The 22,934-nt window shown below is 32.0% G+C and overlaps 3 protein-coding genes across 3 annotated transcripts; 1 reads left to right on the top strand and 2 right to left on the bottom strand.

Moving 5' to 3' along the window:
* Positions 1 to 914: 914 nt before the first annotated feature.
* On the bottom strand, positions 915 to 3,335 carry TRIADDRAFT_51646 (uncharacterized protein; the record flags this gene model as incomplete). Its single annotated transcript, XM_002107747.1, has 4 exons — positions 915 to 1,028; positions 1,174 to 1,496; positions 2,425 to 2,466; positions 3,329 to 3,335. 4 exons carry the CDS (start codon positions 3,333 to 3,335, stop codon positions 915 to 917), a joined length of 486 nt encoding a protein of 161 aa, XP_002107783.1.
* A 6,606-nt stretch (positions 3,336 to 9,941) lies between these two features.
* Positions 9,942 to 17,045, bottom strand: TRIADDRAFT_13425 (uncharacterized protein; the record flags this gene model as incomplete). The annotated part of the gene is made up of 6 exons (XM_002107746.1): positions 9,942 to 10,042; positions 10,230 to 10,277; positions 10,424 to 10,632; positions 15,249 to 15,377; positions 15,770 to 15,959; positions 16,712 to 17,045. Coding segments are annotated over 6 exons (1,011 nt in total), but the record flags the coding sequence as incomplete, so codon positions are not given.
* A 2,973-nt stretch (positions 17,046 to 20,018) lies between these two features.
* TRIADDRAFT_18179 (uncharacterized protein) lies at positions 20,019 to 22,203 on the top strand (the record flags this gene model as incomplete). Its single annotated transcript, XM_002108554.1, has 7 exons — positions 20,019 to 20,468; positions 20,904 to 21,011; positions 21,143 to 21,253; positions 21,342 to 21,542; positions 21,662 to 21,771; positions 21,884 to 21,959; positions 22,069 to 22,203. 7 exons carry the CDS (start codon positions 20,019 to 20,021, stop codon positions 22,201 to 22,203), a joined length of 1,191 nt encoding a protein of 396 aa, XP_002108590.1.
* Between the last annotated feature and the right edge of the window lie 731 nt (positions 22,204 to 22,934).

Here is a 22,934-nt window from a genome sequence, read left to right as displayed (position 1 = left end):
ATACTTTCTATCACTAGATCAAAGCTGGGATTATGTTTTCCAATCTAATGGATATAAACTAATTGTTATTTGCGTTTCGTTTGGCTGTTTTAAGATATTAAGGCAACAAAATTAGTAATATACTTTTAGCGCAAGGGTTTTCAAACTTTTGAAAATTATAGTATTGAATTATACATTTCATTTTTATTATGGTAGAACTTAAATACGAGCCGGTTATGTAGATGATTTGTGAGCTATTTTAGTTCTATGAACTGAAAACCATTCATTTACTAAGGCATACGATACAGGATTATAAAATTTTACTTTCATTTCTTATGATTTTAATAAAATTTTCTTACTATTTACATCAATGATATAGATAAGAGAACTTTTAGTCGATGAATTTAAATCTTTAAAAAATAAAAGATGTCGTTTATATTGGATTTCTATTGTTTTTACATCCCTAGGGTTTCAAAAGATTTCACTAAATTGATCATTTACTAACGTGAGAATTGTAACATCCGCTAACTGATATCTAATACTATTAATGAGGAACTCAACAAGAGATTATAATCATATTTGGCCATTGCTATAAATCGACCAGATTTCTTTGGACTTATAATGCTCTTACATAAAGTAGCAGATCTGCAGTAAATGAGCTTAGATCTTAGGAATTGGAGTATATGATTGGATTTCTACCCCTTTTTATACTAATAAGCTTTCTGCAATATAAAATGATTAGCTGAATTTAGAGGTCATACTGTGAGGTACCCTATGCTTTTGATAAATCATCATTTAATTAAATTCAAAGCATTTTTATACACTTTCCTTTAGCTAATTCTTAATGCCTCTCAGTTATTGTCGATTTTAATGCTATATTACAATATTTTAATCAACAACAATATTTCTTCCATGAATTATCTTAATTCTTAATGTTATTTAATAGTTACACTTGCATTAATCAAAGTTCCAATGACTGCTAAACCATCACTTTCATACAATGCAGTCTGCAAATCTCCAAATCTGGTATTCCAAAACACTACGTGGGCCTGTATTAGTAATATTGAAATGTATTTATATTAGCAATCAATTCAATGAAGATGAACAACCTACTAATTCAATAAGATCGAAAAATTTAATCCTTGCTGATTATAAATGTAATAGTAATTTAGTTCATGCAAGCAATAGTTTAACCTCGAGAGGATATTGCCTATTATTTAGCCACGTTTCCGATCCTTGGCTATTAGTAGAACCCCAATGAAAATGAAAACCAGCGCTCTGATAAATTTCACCTCGATAATCTTGCAATGTCGGAACATTGCCTGTTTGAGGGATAAAAATATCAATACTTTTGCCATTATTGCGTATGGTACAATTTCCATGAATTATTCTATCAAAATTGGATAGTTTCAAGGGCTGTAATCTCTGATTATGTTGAACTGTCTTGTAAATGATGTTGATAGGTGACTGACGAAGGCCATTGCAATATGGATAGTACAAACCCCATTTATTTGGACCTATAATATGATATCGAATCTATTATTGTGATAATTCTATGCTAGCCATTTTATACTTGAAAATGGATAGAAAATAAAGTTTTAAGTAGCAAAATGTATATTGATAGCAATATCGCTCGATTTTACAATTATAGATCCACCTTTGATTGAGATTGTTTATTAATCCATTTATAAGTTATACCTTATTTATTACTAATCTGCTATTGTATCTCCAAAAAATAAAACTAAGATATTTTATTCATTGACTGCTCTAAATGCTAAAGAGCCTTGATGAATTAATTTATCTTATTGCAGCTGGTATACTTTAATACTACTTATGTAGTCTTAATGAACTAGTTTATTTATTTTATAGGTCTATCGTAACTAAACTATATTATTTAGCAAAACACATAGCTCAAATATCTCCTAAGTTAAGGAATTAAACAACCGTCTACAATTATACTTAAAATAGATCTATAGCCCTTTCTTATTACTGCTTCGCTATCAATATTTCGTAAAGCTGCAGTATATGCATATATTGGAAAACATCAAACGTATGAGGAAGCCATCCTTCATATAATTTTTTCCAGATTAATTTATCCTATGTCCTTTACATACATTTATATAAACTGATTTCTTATTTATAAGTATATTATGACTTCTTAAAGTATTTTTATCTTGGAAGGGCAATATTATATCACATTATGACGAAAAATGATCAATTGTGATTAAGTATGAAATAAGAATGTAAGATAATGATTTAGTAGTAAGGGTCCGTCCATGGTATTTATTATAGAAATAGAAGTTTTATGATCATTACATTTATGAGCTCTGCATTATTTATATATATTAGGAATAATTTACTAGGCTTGGAAGAATATTGCAATGATTAACCCTTAACAAAATATTCGGAGGTAATTAAATCTAATAACAAAGATATAATACTAACCGATGTAATCTCCATAGCCCCATTTATAGACTTGCTTCGAAACTATAATAATAAGAGGTGTTGAAGAGTTTTTTAGAGTATTTCTTGGTATTAAATAATAAATAGCAATAATTTATATGATTTAGTTTAACGAAAACATGCATGCGGCATTTTCCGATATACTTTAAAGAGCATCTTCTACATATTGCATTAATGAGAGATTAAACAGTATATACTGTTGCATCAAATAGTTAACAAATCTGAAATTAGCAATATGAATTTCTCGCTGTAGTCAATATACAAACAAACATTAACCAAGGCGTATCACCTATTTAATATATTGCTACTAGTTACTTGAAAGTTTAAAAGATTTTAGTCTTAATGATTAAGCTAAACTAATATCCAAGATATAAGATTTCTCAGCAATAATTGCGTATAAGATTATAATTATTTGTTTATGTAATTACGTAATAAAGCTACTACGCATTTGCTTAATGTAATATGGAAGTTGTTAGTAAATGACTGTCACAACTAATTTCTTTAAAAGACTTAGAACATCTCCTAAGAGTAATAAAGATTTTTTTATCGCTCTAGATTACAATATCAATTCTTTTAGTTTAGAACAAGATCATCCCACATTTCATGTTAGTAAACCTTTATATTGAGTAAATTTGAATTACATATTTCGTCTATTGACGTATTAAGCTGGATTTATTCAGAAAAAATTGATAAATAATTCAATTTTTTTTTCTACAGTAATATTAAGCAGTGATGTATGTTGATATTCGGGGACTACCAAAGCTATTCTGCTTTTTTCATCCAGCAATGAAGTTTTGCCAGTAATTGAAGAGAGAAAAATTTAATTTAATTAATTTTTCCTTTCCTGAATTTTTGCTCGAATTAAATCTATATAGTTGTGTAATACCTCCCATCATGTTAAGGATTCTGTTTAATTGTTATAGTGCTACTACTAAATACGATTCGACCAAGTTAATATAAGATCCATATTCTAAATCTGTTAGTTATAATATTTATCCCATTTCTCATAGTTATACCTACTGATCTAGATATTTAAGCTCGATTAATATCTAAAATTACAATAGTTAATAAACTTTGTTATGTTAACACATTAATATTTATGGCATCGAATGTATTTATTCAGTTCTTGAACTAACATTAAATTTACTAGCAATTTAGTAAATTAAAGCCTTGAATAATCTGTTAATTCGATAGTATAGTCCTGTAAGGCCTCGTAAATTACTAAAATGACTATGCATTTGTTTTATTATTTCTCTAAGTGTGATCTTAGCAGTTTAGCGAAAGATTATTTCCACGTTCCGAATCTGTAAGCTGACCTGTTTTGTAAATTTCTCATAGCTACTGTTACAAATCCATTAAAAAGCAGGATTAATATCGAAATTATAAAAATAGATAGATAGTTGGATTACTTTTCCTAGTTTTAGGCAACATATTAGCGTATTGCAATTTGCAACGTGGAGTGTATTTGACCATTCCTTAACAAAGCTATCCTAATTCATCCAGTAATAAAATTTTGCTGTCAATTTACGAAATACTGCCTGGACCAATTTTGAATATAGAATGTTCTACGATCTCATAAGCTGTTAATGGACTGTTTCATCCTTATTGTTTATAATTAAATTTTGATTCTATCTGCCTAATAGTACAGTAGTTCATATCAAAATTTTGAATTAAAAACTATAAAATGAAGCAAATATCTTATTGATGCAATTATTTGACCAGTAATAGCAGTACTTTGGTGTAACAATTGGCCTAAGATAAAAAATTGAATTAAAATTATTACCATTGAACCGGATGCCGTTGGCGACAAACGCTAATGTCAATATTAGATTCAAAATTAAAAATGTCTTCATTTTGTGAGTTCTCTTTTTAGTTGGCAACTTAGCAAAAGATCAAGTTAGAAAATTAGAAAAATTGATTACTAAGCTGAAGTTTTCAAGGTATAACGAATAATTTTATTATTAGTTAAAATTATTCATTAGCTCTCCAATATGATACCATCTATCTTACCTAAATTTTCGTTGACTATACAACCGATGTCTAGCTAAGTAGGAAAATTCGAAATATCTTTGTCTGTTTTTTGCCTAGTGATGTAACTTTTAATGTTCACGATAATCAATATGGTTCTGCCTTAAATCAATGACGATGATTAACATTAAATTATTCCCTACTGTTACTAGATTGCTGTGCAATAGTAACTTATCCAATTAGGTTGTACATAATAGATTATGAGAAAAACAAAAATAAATTAGTGCACTTTGCTCAGTACATCGCGAGGAATTCCGTCTTGATTTTCTACCGCAATAACACGAAATCCCATCAGCATGCTACTTCAGGAACTTAAAAATGTGAAATATTATGTGGAATCCAGCTGAGTTTATCCAACGTTAGGAATTTCCACGATTATTGCGATTAAGCCTAATTAAGCATAGTTACCAGTACTACTTATATCAAATAGGATAAAATTATAACAGTGGTAGCATTGTGTCCTCCTCTTGATCATTAATTAAAGGTAGATAAACACAGATATACCCGCCTAGTAAGCTTATTAATTCTGCCATTGTTGAAGATCTAGTGCCTTTCAAATACCACAGTCTAGGATTATCGTTACAACTTTCTTGAACACATAACAGCTTTTTAAAATAGAATACTGGAATTTTAGAATAGTTCGATTGACTCATTAGCGTAAATTATACAGACTTAGATTATAGCTATACATAATAATATTATGCTTACGCACGGCGACAACGCCTTTGCTCTACTATATTGGTTAGCAGTAATTTTCATTGGCAAGGAATTAATGAATATTCTATAACTACTATTGGCCAGGTTTTCTACGTAATTAACAGCTTATGAATTTAATTAAGCTTTAAACAATCCCAACAGCTACGTCGATTTTAAATTAGAAAATTGTATACCAACAGTTTTAATTATTATCATAAATTAAAATTGATCTTGCCCATAAAGAACAGTTCTGCTACAGAATTGTATTATCCTAACTAAAAATTAGTAATTTAGGGCAGAATTAAACTAATTTTGCTATTGAAGCTACTCATTTTCATCAAACTTGTAACTGTAAAATGCCGTTACTTCTGCAAAAGAGCATCAATTTTTTTATTGCATAAATAATATTAGCTTCGATTGAAGAGGATTTTATCGATACGCGTACAGTAGCTTTGATGTAAAAACTCTTATATCCAGAAAATTCAATATTAATACTTAGTGTAGCAATGATTCACATTTATTCAGATTTACGCGTAATAAAATGTAAATTAAATTCAAAAATGCTCTAAACAGTGACAAGGCAATTGACTTAAGGGTAAAAATTAAACGAAAGATAGCAACAAACGATAAATATTATTTTTAGATCGCAACTAGGAGAGAGTTACTAAGCATTTAGAAGGATAACTGGTTCATTATTTGAAACTTCGACTAGTCAAAAGCTAATCTAACTATTAGCAAAAGTAGGTGCTACCTATTCTAAAAACAAAATAGTTTTGACAGTTTGATGTGAATCACGTCATAACTTTAAATATAAAATAAAACGCCAGGAAAATAGTTTATTTATTTATTCATATTCTGTAAATAGCGTGTTAAAGGTCGTATGACGTAAATATAATTTATTACCGGTATTAGTCATCTGGCTTATTCACTCACGATAGCCAAAGATCAGCTAACCTCTGACTGAAGAAGTTTGATCTATAACAAGAATATGACCATGAGGTTATCAAAGAAACACGAAATACAGCTAGGTATGCGAGATCGGCTAGCCAAAATAGACAAAGTGTAAATCCGACGACGATCTGAATAAAAAAATTGATTATTACAAGGCGAAACGCTAGCGGTATAAAAATATATCATATTATACCGGCTTCAGACATCAAGTGTTCTCTCAGCCTCTGCTAGCTAAAACATAAATTTGAATAGAGATTTAAGACGACGAAAACTACTGGCTTCTTCAGTAATTAAATATAAAATGCTATAGGGCAAAGGAATTCAAATGTACGCTCAATTAAAATACATGACTGTATGCAGGCTTAAAAGACAAGTGTAAGCTCAAGTAACGATAAAACTAAAGATACAAGGTGGAATTTTAGTCAACAAGATGAAGACCACGTCTTAGTTAGTTAGTCGGCTAGTTAGTCAACTAGTTTGTCAATTGCTATTGAATTGTCAAGGCTATATATCTTTGTTGTCAAGATTTCTTCAGTAATAAATAGTAATAAATCTCTGACTACCTCGTTAACACTATCAGAGACGTTTTAATTATACTTTAGTATTCGGTCGTTGGAACTGAATTATTTGGTGATATAGCGAATCTCGCCTCTTTAAGTCAGTAATAAGAGGCGTTTTTCCAGCAAGACATAAAATATTATGTTGACTCAAGACGTAAAATTAAGATTTTAATGATAGCAATTTGGAAATGTTCATGTAGGCTTAAGCCCTTACATAATCTTTACGAAGAATAATACATGGAATATTGTTTAGATTCAAAACAAAAAATCGAAGCTGAATTGCCAGCTAAATAGAAAAATTCTTGGTAGTTTGAACTCAAAGCATGTGCTCAACGATTAATATAGATTGTTATTTAGCCTTAGACACTTTTAAAGATCTAAGCTTAGCTTATAGTTAAAAAATTTATGTAGGCTCGAAACATAAATTGTAAGCTCAATTAGAAATCGATTGCACAACAACAAAGCATAGGCTCAGCGCTAGCTGAATAGGATGACAATAAATTATTCTAGAAGGATGCCTACAACTCAAAAATGTAGATCTACTTTAAATGTAGACTAACATATCTTACTATGTCTATAAAAGCGCTGTCTCCTATAGTTATAGAAAAGTTAATACACGATTTCAACTGCTATATCGTCTTTTAAACTTCTAAATGTCTATTTTAGCGTAATCAATTAAACCTATTGGACCAATTTATATTATTGAGTTCTATCTTAACTAACTTAGTATTCACTCATTTTCTGGCTCAAAGCTTATGAGATAGCTATTCTAGTTTCCTTTATACTTGAAAAAGCTAACAGCAAGTCCATAACATTTATTTGGGGCTATCCAAATAGAAAATTGATAGTTTGATATCCTGAAGTCCAGAATTCGTTAATATCAACGGCAAACTCTAATTAAGCGTATGATATGGCTATCCTAATTTCTCTTATACTGAAAAATGCTAACAACAAGTCCATAATGTTAATTTGAGTTATTCAGACAAAAAATTGTCAGTTTTATATCAGTTCAATCAATATTCATTAATGCCGATAGAAAATTCTAATTAAGGTTATAAGATAACTATCCTAATTTCCTTTATACCAGAACTGATCTGGTAGCAGGTCTATAATATTAATTTTAAGTTATCCAAATAGGAAATTGATAGTTTTACATCTATAAGTTCAATATTTATTAATGCCAACTGAAACTCTAATTAAGCTTATAATGTTTGTGATATTCCAAACTGACCTTGAGATTGTATCCCACATAAAATTTGTACTAATTATGCGTATTTAATAGCATCCCCAGGTATCTAATTGCAATTACTACATTTAGTTATCCTCTTTACTACTTAAAAGCTCTCACTGTACAATATTAATTTCGAAATATTACGGCTAAATAATGACAGATTTTCCGCCTATTCGTTTTGCAATTATTCCGTGAAAGGCCAAATTGGTCTAGATTTTTTTACTGATATTAGAAATATGACTTTGTTTATTCAATCGCCCAATAAAATAATCTCTTTCTATCATAATTACTAATTGCATTGAGGGGATCGCGCTGACGATAGGCAGTAGTAATTGTAATCGAATAGAGAGACCAAACTGTTAAAATCTTCGAGAGTATTCGAGTAATTATTTTATATTGACATCGTAAATAAGTTCCATCATAAATAGCATTCTTCAGCACTTATGTCGACAATAAATTATATGAATTTCAATAGATACAATTTTAAATATTATAAAATTTAGAACAAAGATTCTTCGCTTTTCTTGATCAATTAAATCAAATCCAATTGGAAATTTACATAAATATTAGAGCAAAGATTCTGATTGTTTTTCCATGAAACGATCTGCTTCCTTCATTAGTAAATCGCAGCAGTGTATATACTACCAGCAAGCAACATTCATTGCAAACTGAATGCAAGTAGGAATTGATAAATGTTGGAATAAAAATTGACAACTTCTTCATAAAATTATTCTATTTCTGTTATAATTAGTAGATTGCAATATGATAGTATGTCCTACTGACGATTAATAAAAAGTTTCCTTTCTATAGAATAGAATGAAAATTTATATGAACTTCAAGGCTAAGATTATTTACTTTTGTTACATAAAAAGTGCAGCTCTGTCATAACTAATCAATCAAAATAGCATATCATTCTATCAATTAATAGCATTAGATTCGATTGCCCGATACTGTAATATTATCAAAATTTCAATATAAAAATTATGTAGAACATTTCATAAACAAATATAGAAGTCATTAATTCACTAAATGACCAGCAAGGCTACCAACGTAAACTATGTTTGATTTCATATGAAACGGAAAACTTTCTAAAAGTCATTCCGTCACCATCTATGTTATCTGAATGCAGTTCTTAAGCAATTATAATTGATTTATCCTAATCTTCGTTGCTAGTTTGTTCAATCCTACGACTGCTTTCTAAAAGCCTTTCCATCATCACTCCATCAGAATGCGATCCTGAAGCAGCTATAATTGATTTACGAGTATTCACACCTTCGTTGCTAGCTTGTTTAGTTTTACGACTGCTTTCTAAAAGCCTTTCCGTCATCATCTACGCCATCGGAATGTGATCCTTAAGCAGTTATAATTGATTTATCATCATCATCGTTTTTTGGTTTGCTTATTCCTAACGCGTAGTAAACTCTTTCCTCCCAATTGTCATTGAACGAGTAGGAATATATACAGCGATGAAAAGATACTCACAATAAAAGCAGCAAGATATCCAAAGAAATCTAGTTTTCTTAATCTATTCAGAATACGAATATATTTATAATAAGTATTTCAAAGTCAGGTAAATGTAGAAATGATTGATGCAGTATAAAATTATCGATTAAATGGAAATTTCCAACTAAATTAGACATAATGGCCAAGCTCTATCCCAATATGATAATAATGCTAATACTTCTTTATTCTTAATACCTGTATTTTAGAATCTTTGATTTCATCTGACATTGAATTTTATGATAGTGACAACGGCGACTTTGGCTTTCACATTCTCCAGTTATTGGATTACACATACAAAGTAAATCACAGGTACACTTGTGGACACAAAGCTTACCATATAAGCCAAATGGACACTCTAAATGCAGAAGAGAAATGGGGTAACAGAATAAGACGGATTTCAGCATCATTAGCTTTTTTGTGTGGCAATGACGGTGCTTTTAATTACAAGGAATGCAATCATGATTTTGTATCATTTGTACTAATGAATCAATAAGAACTTTACCTCTATCACAATATCTGCCTGTCCAACCCTGTAAGCAGGAACAGTTGCCAGTTATAGGATCACATTGAGCTCCATTTTGACATATACACGTCTGATTGCATCTCTGGCCAAAAGTTGTTGCAGGACAAGCTAGACAATATTAACATGATTCTTAATTTATTAAATTCTATCAGCAAACGCATTCTAAATGGAATACCGATACAAAATATATATTAATAGTTGAAAGTACATGTTTCATTGGAGATTTAATTGTCATTAGGGTATACTATATCCCTTTTATAGAGCAAAATACAAGAATTAGTTACACGATAAATACCTTTCTGACAATATAATCCAATCCATCCCGGGTTACAACTACAACCATCTAAATGTTAAGGAGAAAATTTAAAATTTGCAAATTTTCGTAGCAATATGTCTTTATTGCACCCGAGAAACTTTATTGAAGAATTAAATTTGACCATTTCTACTCATGACAAAATTATGTAGGTAAGTATTTCTTCAAAAATGAACCTGGGGTACATAGACCATTTCCTGAACAGTTGTGTAAGTATCCACAAATAGTAATTTCACAAGCTTCACCAGTCCAGTTATGGTTGCAAAGACATTTTCCATGTAAACATCTACCGTGGTTATTGCAATCTTGAGGTATGCAATGCAAGCGATGAGCACATATAACTGTAGATACTGGTCGAGCACATCGATAGGCTATATTTGATTCACTGTTGATATCGTTTACAATTAGAAATATTACTACATTAGCTCCAAGAATATCTTAACATTTATCAGCATTCTATAATAATATAGGATAACCTTATAGCAAGACTTTAAATACTAAGAATGACAGTATATTGATATAATATTTATCATCGTCAAATATGGACGATAGAAGATAATTATAACATGTCCAAGACTCATGCGACTTTCGGAAATCTCAAATTGTTAGGGTTCTAACATTACAGCAAATGTTATATAAATCTTACCATGGATCAGATGGGAAGCCAATGGTAACACCTTTGACAACTGTTGTTAATGATCCTCCCCCGTCCAAATTGATAGCATTGACAAATCCAGATTCGATTAGTTTCTCGGCAAAGTCATATAAGTTTAATCTGAGATTTATAGAGTCAATAATCAATTAATAGATTCTCTTATTAAATCGAATATTATTATTCTTATGAAATTGAATATTCTTATTAGTATTGCATATATGTTTATTGATATCTCTGCAAACAGTCCAGATCTTGTTGGAGTTCAAGAAAAATTATTGGGTGGCGTAAATTTAAGTTCGTACCGTATTAAATAAAACTACGACAGAATTACAACATTTTCATTATATGCAAAGCTGCTATCCTAAGTTGTAGAATATTGATAGAATTGTAAGATGCAGGTGTTAAAGCACTGATCAAATTAGGATTGTTTACAGCATTATTTACTTTTAAATACTCTAGAATATTTCAAGATATACTGGCATTGCAGTATATTCCAAAATCGGACTAATACATACTATCAGTTGTGTACTTCCTAATACCGGGGTATTTGGAACCTTTAACTTACCCCTCAAAGTTTGTCTGGCCTTCTGTTTGTACCAGCATAACATTTCCATCTCTGTCATGGCCAATGGCATTTCTGGCTGATTTAGTTTCAACGAACCACTTTAATAATCTAATATCCTTTCGTTTTATGCTTTCCATTTCCATGCTTTCTTTGACATATGATTTTCCATTTCTTACTAACCATATAACACCTGCATGAATAAATTATAATTATCTATCTTAAATTAATATTCCGTAGACTGTACGGTACTGCTTCATGAATAATAGCAGATATTACTGCATTAGCAGTCGATATGAACCGTATCAATTGCATTAAACAGGCGCATCTTTAGATGATACGAGGTATTAACTATTTTCCAGGTTTTAAAAAGTATACTGGAAGCATTACTTTATCAGCTTAATGTTAGTAGATCATGCAGGACCTAAAGTGTAAGGTAATTGCAAAGGATAGTAACGATAGGATGGTAAATTAGCTATTTCACTAGTTTTATTATCAATAACTTTGTGTAATATAATATAGTGTACAGCTAAGGATCTGAGCCAAGTTTAGTTGTTTGGTTACAATATTTTGGAGCTATAGATTGTTAGATAGTAGTAAATATTATGGTTAACATTGCTTTGTAACGTTCTTGAGCGAATTTAAAGGCAACAGGAGCTGAGCTTATTACTTTTACTGTAATATTTTGCTGTTATAAATTTGTCAAGCAGCTGGTAACGCTATATTTCGGGTAAATAATGTAGCAGGTTTTTAAAATATCACTGATTTAATATATATGCTACCCAAATATATTTTCTATACCAATTTCTTGCCATAATAATTAAGCTAAGCTTAATGCCTCCACCGTACTACTTTGATTCCACAGATTCTTCGACAGCACTTAAGGCGATTCTCAGCGCAAATGATGCTCAAAAATATTTTTGGCCGTTTCCGGAAAATTATAAAATTACTAAAATTTATTATCTAGATAAATTCCTCAATAATTAATAAAATTGAGAGAATTTTTACTTTTACTTAGACTATTATACCCTGATATTCTAGATTGTCAGACATCGTAGTAGTTAATACTATACTCAAAACAACGAATCCTCACGTAACTTTCAAGACAGTTGTAAATATGTATAAAAATCACTGCTTTAATATATCGATGAATTCAGGGGCTTAAATTCCTATTACATCTAGCAGAATATCTGATTTCAACACTTAGGGTAATCCTTACCTGAAATTAACTGAATAAATGGATTTCTGCTATCGAGAATATCATCCTCGGTTAAATAACCAACAATAATTGATCCATTTTTACGAATACCAAAATTGACGTTCTTAACACTCGTTATTCGAACCAGTCTACCGTTGGAGATAATATTACCGAGGCATCCTCTGGTTTCTGCATTAAAATAACCAGCATTCATTGCTAAATAGCACCCAGCTCTTCGAGAGGTATCTACTACCGTCGCCATAGTAGATATATTGCAGCCGCCAGGCCCATTTGGCTCAAGGACGGAAACAGTTCTTAACGGATCCTCGATTACGATGAGTCGACCGTAAACCACTAAACTTTCAGAAAAAAAGGAAGAATAAAAATCGTCCATAAACTCATGGACTTTAATTTGTGGGCTGGCGAGATTCGTTGCAGTCGGTGTAGATTCAAACTCAACATAGCCACGGGATTTATTTAGGCGATTACACCGTTCACTTTCTTTTTCACATTTCCCAGTTACAAGATTACACATGCAAGGGGAATCACAATTGCACTTGTCGATGCAAAGTTTACCATAGAAGCCCAGCGGACATTCTAAATGCAAAATGGAGTGTATCACAGAACAGAAGCGCATAAGCACTATTTCTAATGATACGAAATGCAATTCTAGATATTGTAGAGCTTGTGCTAAATACTAGCTAAAAGTTTACCTCTATCACAAAAACTTTCCGTCCAATCTTGTAAGCAGGGGCAATCTCCGGTTACCAGATCCAATTTTGCTCCATTTTCACAATTACATACCCGATTGCATCTCTGACCAAAATCCGTGCGAGGATGAGCTAAACAACATATTAGAATCATTCTCAATTTGCTACTGTCTATTCTATCACTCATTTATAGATCAAAAAGCTAGAGTAATGGCAGAATATAGAGTCAACTGTAAAATTTTGTTCTATCCGGTATTTGTATGTAATACTGTCGTTCTCAAAAGATGGACTATCTCCTATTATCAGGAGGTTAAATTAATTCCAAGTCTCTCTCTAGGCAAAACCGTGGAAATCTAACTTTAAATTTAGCCACAATTTTAATGTATAGCAAGGTAAAGATTAATTCATCTTTATAAGATAACATGGTATAAAAATATGCTGTTATCTACAGTATGTCATATAATATTCAATGGACTGATTGTATATTGTCAGAAAGTTACCGTAGCTCAACTTCCTCTCTAAGCTAAATTGTGAAATTCTAATTTTTATTAGATCAAGCTACGATCTATTTATATCAAACTTGGTGAATATCAGTCCCTTTTTACTTCATACTATTATATAAAATACATGCTGTTATCTATGTAAAGACGTAAGCAGATGATAGGTAAAATTTATGATCAGTAAATTCAGGGTTAGCTTATCTAACAAGAGTTCTTCTATATAAATTGTCATTTTGTGACCTATCTTCATTCTAATATACTAACATAAAATACTATTAGAAGCATTGTCTCTTCCAAGAGATTTTTCAATCATAATACAAAATACTATATACATTTCAAAGAAGATGTGATAATTCAGTGTACGATACATACCTAGCTCACAAAACAACCCAACCCATCCCGGATTACAGTTACAACCATCTAAATATGACGAATCAAAATCATAAAAAATTTTTAGAAGCATAACTACAGCAAGTCTTCATTATAGATTTTTTCGCATTAACAGTAAATTAGTAGACTGATCTCCAGTTTAGGCTCAATCAATTAGTGTGATAGTTGTAGTGGTCAAATAGTATTATGTAAATTTAATTATTTTTCTCATAGTAATTCTATACACTTTTTTCGATCAATGGTAACCACTTATTGTTACTTCCAAAGTTCCAATAGAGAGTATCAATAACTATTGTATAACTTCTGTTATTTCATTTCTAACCGTAGATATTGTTAACTAATTTCCATCAAATGATAATATACAGCTAATAGAATCGGTAACAAATCCTGTTGTACGGTATGAATTCTGCTATTTAATTTCTCGTAGTCTTATTAATTTTTGAATTTTTGAGAATGCAAGGAAATATGTCCGAAAAAATTTAACGACTAACGTAATATCGCAAGACTAAATATAGTCGTTCATTGTTTAGAAATCTTTCCTTAGAAGAAACCTTGTGTGCATTGGCCATTTCCTGAACAATTACGTAAGTATTCACAGATAGTAGTATCACAAGTTTCGCCGGTCCAGTGATCGTTACACAGACATTTTCCATTTATACATTTGCCATGGTTATTGCAATCTTGAGGCAAACAATGTAAGTCCTGAATGCATATAACTGTAGACACTGCTTGAGAACATCCAAAGGCCGTATTAGATTTGCTACTGAAATAAAAGATAGGTATATCAGCTAGAAGCAAATTTCAATTGTTTTTTCAGTAACATGATATCGCATTATTGCAGTCTTTCAGTAAACAGCATAATCTCAGATTCATAAAAAGTAAGCTTGAGAATAGGAATAAGTTAAATTAGATGCTATGGAAGTTATTATTTAAGAAATTACAAGATATTACTGATGTAGTATTACTACGAAGGTTATAATACTTACCAGTGATTTGATGGATAGCCAACCGTAACACCATCAATGACAGTTGTTGATGATCCTCCGCCATCCAAATTAATAGCATTGACAAATCCTGATTCAATTAATTTCATTGCAAAGTCGTATAGATTTAATCTGGGGTACGTAGAATACATCATATAATTAGATGTCTTATTAAAAACTAAATTTACAGTTTCTCGTATATACATTCATTGCTATAAATGCACACAGTCTAGATCTCATTTCCGTTCGAGAAATAATTGAGTAGTGTTATTTTAAAATTGTAAATCTAACAAAAGGTCGTTACATGTCTATATAAATATCAACTCTTAATGACGGATGCAGAGGAGATAGAATGAAAGAAATAATTAGTTTAAGGAGTAACTGAAATAGTATATAAGCGTGATTTTTACTTTTCAATATTTTATAACAATAATTTAAAATGTATTGCAATGTATTTTGACTATTGTATTAAAAATTATGCTATACTGTCATGCACTATGATAATATTTGAACATTAAGTTTACCCATTAAGATTTGTTTGGCCTTCTATTTGCATCAACATAACATTTCCATCTCTGTCATGGCCAATGGCATTCCTAGCTGATCTGGCTTCAACAAACTGTTTGAGTATTCCAAGATCGTCCCGCTGACTACTTTCCATTTCTATGCTCTCTTTAATGTACAATTTTCCATTTCTGACTAGCCATATTACACCTAAAAACATATACTCGTATGTTTATTACCGTAAATATTACATCATTTATATCTAAGTATACCACTGGTACATGCTGAGTCGTGCATGAATAAGCAACAATTTTACTCTTAATGTGGAATAAGAGTTTCAAATGGGACATATATATTTATAATACTAAACTATTAACTTAATATTAATTAAGACTAACAATAGTAGGTCACTATGAAATCGATTACCGGCTTCGTAAAGTACGACCATACGACACGATGCTCGTAGTTGATGCACGATAGTAATATGTAACGCCCTCGACTTCACATTTTATACCTCGTAAGGTACAGTATACAACCGATTCCATCTGAGCCAAGTAAACTACGCATTGGACTATGCTATTTTACTCCATAGACTGTTAGGGAGCGTGCTAGCTAATCTACAGTATACTCAACACGAAAATTTACTATAGAATGCTGACGATCATTTGTAAATATTCATCAAATCACTTATTTATTCTGTAAACAAGTTCATGGCATGGCAATTATATTAGAAAGTAGAAGCTTAGTTACTAAGTTAATTGCTTACTGTCGACGACAATATTTTATTTGTAGACTGCCAAGCAGCAGTGATCATTATAATCAATATGAGCTAACGCTATATAATGTTTACTATGATTTCTAAATATTTATTAAAATCACTGGTTTATTACGTAAACAAGTCCATGACGGCATCATATCTATTTATCTAAGGTAAAAGCCTGGTTTTCATGTTTTACGCTTACCTGAGACTAACTGAACAAATGGATTTTCATCATCAAGAATTTCTTCTTCCGTTAAATAACCAACAATAATCGATCCATTCTTGCGGATACCAAAATTCACGTTTTGAACATTGGCTATTTTAACCCGTCTGCCATTGGAAATAATATTACCGTAGCATGTTCCACTTTCCGCATTATAAAATCCAGCATTCATGGCTACATGGCAATGAGCTCTTTGAGCAGTGTCTGCTACTGTCGACATAATAGACATATTACAACCGCCGGGGCTGTGGGGTTCAAGTACAGAAATAGTTCTTAACGGATTGTTAACAACTATCAATCGGCCATAAATACTTAAATTCTGAGCAAAAAAGGAAGAATGAAAATCGTCGACAAAATTATGAACTTTAACCTGCGAAGTAGCAAGATTGGTTGTTGCAGAATAGGATTCAGATGTAGCGTAGCCGGAGGATTGATTCTGTCGAGATTGAACGACGAGATGTGAATAGGTAGGTCCATGATGACCTATTTTATAAAGGTTAAGGCGATCCTGATGCCAACGCCAAATACGACCAGCACATTTGGTTGGATCAGTTGTAAACAAGATGAAAATGAAGTACAATAACAAATATATCGTTTTCATATCATCATTTTATGCACTGATTGCAAAGAAGCATTTATACAAGATAGAGAGAATAATTGTATTGAGGTTTTAAATCGTTCCGAACGGGAAAGGTAATTATTGATGTTTATGACATCTTTGTAGGTAAGCGCATATGAAAATAGGAAACTATAGAACCGTTACAGTAGTGGAAGAGTGTATTTCATCGCGAAATTCCCCGAAGGCTATCTATCATGTCTATAGAAATAACATAAAGTCATACGGAAGACATTACTTGATCAAATGCTTTTATTATTATTATAATTAATTAAGAATCATTATATTCATCGTTACCTTATTGATCCGTTTATACTGGCAGGGCCTGATGGACATTGTGACATACAGTAGTTCATCCATTGCCATGACAACCAGGCGGTACTCGCTAGCTGCTTGTTGCTAGACTACAGTACAGTATAGCTGCACTAAAACGCATGATAGAGTAATATGGCGTATCTTTTACGCTTGATAGGAATCGATAGCTCAGATCTACTGTGCGTGACTAGTAATTGATAACTTGAAACACTGTTCATCTAGGGAAAACAAGTATAATGAAGTAATAAAGCCAATTGCAACCATTGCACGGCATTGCGCTATGCCGTATTGTTTGTGATTTGCTAGGATTCAATAAGACTCCTGGTGACAAGAGATTGTAAATGATAAATACTACGGTATTGATGAGTCATATTCCAGTGAGATTCTGTGATTACCATCTTTTTCCATGTCGTTGCCTTGCTCTGGTGTGAGATTTTTTTAGATATGTGCAATATATATATATACTTGTGACACTATTTATGCTTGCGATATTACCTATTTGCACTACAATATACTGTATTGAGAGAAACACTTAGCGTTGTAGTGCATAATTTCAAAGCTTGCTACTGGTCATAGTAGTTACTACAATATCGTATACTATACATATAGTATATAGTATACTGCATCGATGCTTTCAAAACATCGAGTAATCCGTAAGTAGGCCTAGCCAGTTTTAAATTTTTTCTTTTCGCCATTCTGCATTTTGATCAACCGTGAAAACTGCAGTAAGAATTGGCGGGATTGAGTCACTATTGACTATTGTATGTGTCGTATTAGCCAAATTGATGTCACCTACTACAGTAAGTACAACACAGTACTGTAAAGATTGCAAAAGACAGTGCTAGAGAACGTATGGGCGGCCATTGGATATGATTTTACAAACAGAAGCAAGTTACTCGAACAAGGCCGGGCTACAATTAAAATGATCAGCACAATAATCCTCATTCGCAGTCTAGTACAAGCATTCGCAATCATTGATGCCATACCTATAGCAATCAACTTATGCACAGATTTTTCTCTACATCTACCCTGAACAGGCTTATGATGAATGTATATATACAAGATCTTTTAGTCCCTTTCGGTAGCTATTCGAGAAGATCCGCAAAAATGACGTAATAGGAAGTACTCTACGAGAACAATACAGGGCTACAGTACAGTAGTGTACAGTACAGTACAGTACTGTACAGTACATGGCTAGGGGACGAATGGACAGTACTGTACTGTAACTCTGTAAGGAATGTACTGTAGAGTTAGACGAACGAATAGACAGTACAATGTTCGATACAGATGTACCGTATAGGTCAAATGACTAGCAAAAATAATGGTCTTTTAAAGGACAGTATGTTGCACCTAGCAATGCAATATTGAATATTTTCAAAAGCGCAGCAATGAAGTAGATTTGAAAAGTTGGTTCTGTCATCGATAGTTTGTTCTATACGGACACGACATTATCCATTGTAGTGGTGGGTTTCGACTAGACGCCGGCATATCCAATTATCCATGGCATTGGTTGATTTCCATATCACTAGAGCACATTTAATTTGCATTTCAAATAGAGCAGCTTTTTGGGGGGGGGGAGCTATTACGCATGCTCGATAAGGATTCCAACTTCCAACGCTTGTCCAACCTGTCCGTTAGGCAAATTACAACCATCGCCTATTGGGTTTTATCACGTGATTAAAATCATCCAATCAATGCCAGTACAACCGTTGAAGTTCAATTTCAAATTTTCAACCAGTAATAAGGGCCGAAAGAACAACATTACAAGATTTCATCGATGATCACAACATCTAGTTCTCTCTCTCTCTCTCTCGCTCTTGCTATCTTGGAGCAATTACTTTATTGGAGCACCATTGCACGACGTTATTACGATTCATCAAGAGTCAAGGTTGAAGTGAGACTACCACAGACAAGCAATTTGATCCTTTGGGAAGCTTGATCGACTCTACTTCTACTAGTACTGTTGGCGAGAGTCGTTCAGAAATTAAAATTATCTTTCCAACTTGTATAGGAATAATCATTTTTTGCCTAGTTCAAGACATTGATAATCGCTTCAATCATTAGCCTGGATTCATTTTGCCTACTGACTGATTGTCATTTAATGTTATCGTGATCATCATTGATTTTGAACGGTGTGCGATTGGCGATTAGAATTTATAACGGACTGGTATTACTAGGCAGGAGCTTGAAGTTCAAGTTGTTATTCTTGATTCATATCCTTTGCCAAGTTTTTTTTCTTTCCTCCCTTTCTACGTGATATGATTACAATTTCATCCAATTAGAATTAGTGAGTTCAATTTTCAAGTCATGGCAAAGCGTGATATGGGCAATAACAAGAATACTAGCGGTAGCGCAATGAAGGTTGTTGTCCGTGTAAGACCTCATAATCAACAAGAGTCCAACGGGGCCTATACAACTTGTGTACAACCATTAGATAGTAAAATGTTAGTCTTTGATCCTAAAGATGAAGACGATCAAGTCTTACGTAAAACACCTGGCTGTAGAAAAAGAATACTAAAACGAAAATCCAAAGATTTAAGAATGATGTTTGATCGTGTTTTTGATGAAAATGCAACGCAAATGGAAGTTCATGAAAGTTCTACAAAGTTAATCCTAGATGCTGTCCTCGATGGTTATAATTGTTCTATATTTGCTTATGGTGCTACCGGTGCCGGAAAAACGTTCACCATGCTCGGTGATGCTAATTCACCGGGCATTATATTCCTATGTATGATGGAATTATATCAAAGGATTGAAGAATTAAAGAAAGATAAAGCTTTTGAAGTAGCTGTATCTTATATCGAGGTAACATACAATAACTGGATAACCAACTAAAAATAAATAAAACTAAACTAATCCAGGATGCTTACAATTTACGACAAATAAAAGAGACGAAGATACGTACTCTACTGTACCGAATTGTATAAATAGATAGCGTCTCCGTAACCATGAATCTTAGTCCAGCGTTAAGTCACCATCGAAAGCTTTTTAATGTTCAAAAGATAAATTTACAGTAATATGTACAATCTATAAACTCTAGTATACTGTCTACCATGCTGTATCGCTATAGAATGAAAAACTTGCTGTTGTTCGATTGGATTGATGTTGATGCAAATGCATTATCGCTCACCATTACAATGAAATCACATCCATCATTAAGAAATTTAGTCAAGATAAACATTTACATACCTATAGCAATCAACTTATGCACAGACTTTTCTCTACAACTACCCTGAACAGGTTTATAATGAAAGCATACAAGATCTTTTAGTCCCTTCCAGTAAGCACCTTGCTGTTAGAGAAGATCCGCAAAAGGGTGTCGTCGTTTCAGGGTTATCTTTACATCAGGTACAACCTCATCGGATGGCTAGCAAATTCACTTGAACTCTTTTTATTATTTTTTTTGAATTTGCTTTTTCAAAGCTATCGTAATTGAAGTAGAATTATCTTAGATAACAATTTTTCTCCCAATGCTTCAGCCAAAGTCTGCCGAGGAATTAATGAAAATGTTGGAATTTGGTAATAGTAATCGTACTCAACATCCTACAGATGCCAATGCTACCTCATCAAGATCTCATGCAGTTTTCCAAGTCAGTCAATAGAATCTTTGTAAAATCGTTATGATTACAAAAAGTTATTGACTTAATTATGCTATTTCTTTTTATCGTGATTTTATAGGTCTATGTTAAGCAAAGTGATCGAACTACCGGTATGAGTTCCAACTTTAAACGAGCTAAATTATCATTAATCGATTTAGCAGGTTCTGAAAGAGCTACGGTAACATCAAATAAAGGAGCTAGAATGCGCGAAGGAGCAAATATCAATAAATCACTTCTTGCTCTGGGCAACTGTATCAATGCGTTGGCAGAGATCTGTTCGGTTCGTTTGCTAGTTAGTTACTTATCAAATCAAAAAAGATATTCTACCAGAATTTTATTTCCATAGATAAACTCATTGTGCTGATGATCTACTTACATTTTGATTGATTAATATTATAGAACAATAGCAGCAAAAGTAGACATATCCCTTATCGTGATAGCAAATTGACTCGACTTTTAAAAGATTCACTAGGCGGTAATTGTCAGACAGTCATGATTGCCGCTGTTAGGTAAGACATGAATCAGTTACTACAGTTACATCTTCAATAATATCCACTAATGTTGAATAGATGCAATCAAAGCTAACATATCCTTAATTTGTACAATATCGTATACATATAGCCCATCAAGTATGAGTTATGAAGATACGTATAATACATTAAAGTACGCTGACCGTGCAAAGAGTATCAAATCCAAGGTAAGTCCTCATGATCAAACTTGACGCACGAGCGTCTAAAATAAAATTAATGCTAATAATGCTGGTAATAAAACTCCTCACACCATGCTACTTACTCCTATATTTGCAGCTGAAGGCCAACGTTGTAAAGATTAGCGAGCATATCAGTAAATATCCGAAAATTATTGCGGAACTACGTAAAGAGGTAAAACTTTTCAGCATAAATTCTAAGAATGGATTTTTGATTACAAATATAAAGTTATAACATTTTCAAACCAATGCGAACATGATGGCACTTTTTATTGTAGGTTGCAAGTCTTCGACAAAAAGTTACAGAATATGAAGATGGTAAAATCATCGCAAATGAAATACAACATCAAACTTCACAGACCATCGACGAAGTCGATAAGTTAGTAGCTCTTTCTGAGATATTGTAATTATAAATTAAAATTATAAATTATAAATTAATATTGTAATTATAAAAGTAATACAATAATAACTGCTGCACTCTTAATAATTTATCTTATAAACTTTTTCGCAGATTACGAAGCGAACTTAATGTAGTTTATAAAGATCAAGCAGCTCTTCATCACAATATTGTTGATATTGATGCGTTGATGCAAAGAAATGATATGAAAATATATCGAAAGGTATATCATTTTTAATAGACAACTTAAGGATTGTCATAACTATTAAACGGGTGACAGCTATGAAATCGGCCCTATATTCACAATCATTAATTTCTTACAGCAAAGAAATACTCAGAGGCTAGCTCTTCTCGGATTCGATGAGCAACCTAATGAGGTAATTTCTCATTAATTGCTTTTATTGATAGCCAATATGTTACAAAAGTAATTTTTTTATATATAATATAATAATATAGGGTACTATTAAACTGATGAAATCGATCAATCAAGTCAAGAGTCAGCAAGAACAATTGTCGTCAGAAAAACAGTCTTTACACACTCAATTAACTGAAAACTCCTCTAAATTATT

This window comes from Trichoplax adhaerens, genomic scaffold (assembly GCF_000150275.1).
Source record: "Trichoplax adhaerens TRIADscaffold_1 genomic scaffold, whole genome shotgun sequence".
NCBI classification, from domain to species: Eukaryota; Metazoa; Placozoa; class Uniplacotomia; order Trichoplacea; family Trichoplacidae; genus Trichoplax; species Trichoplax adhaerens.
Note: the sequence above shows the minus strand (reverse complement) of the source record. Positions and strands in the feature narration are given on the sequence as shown.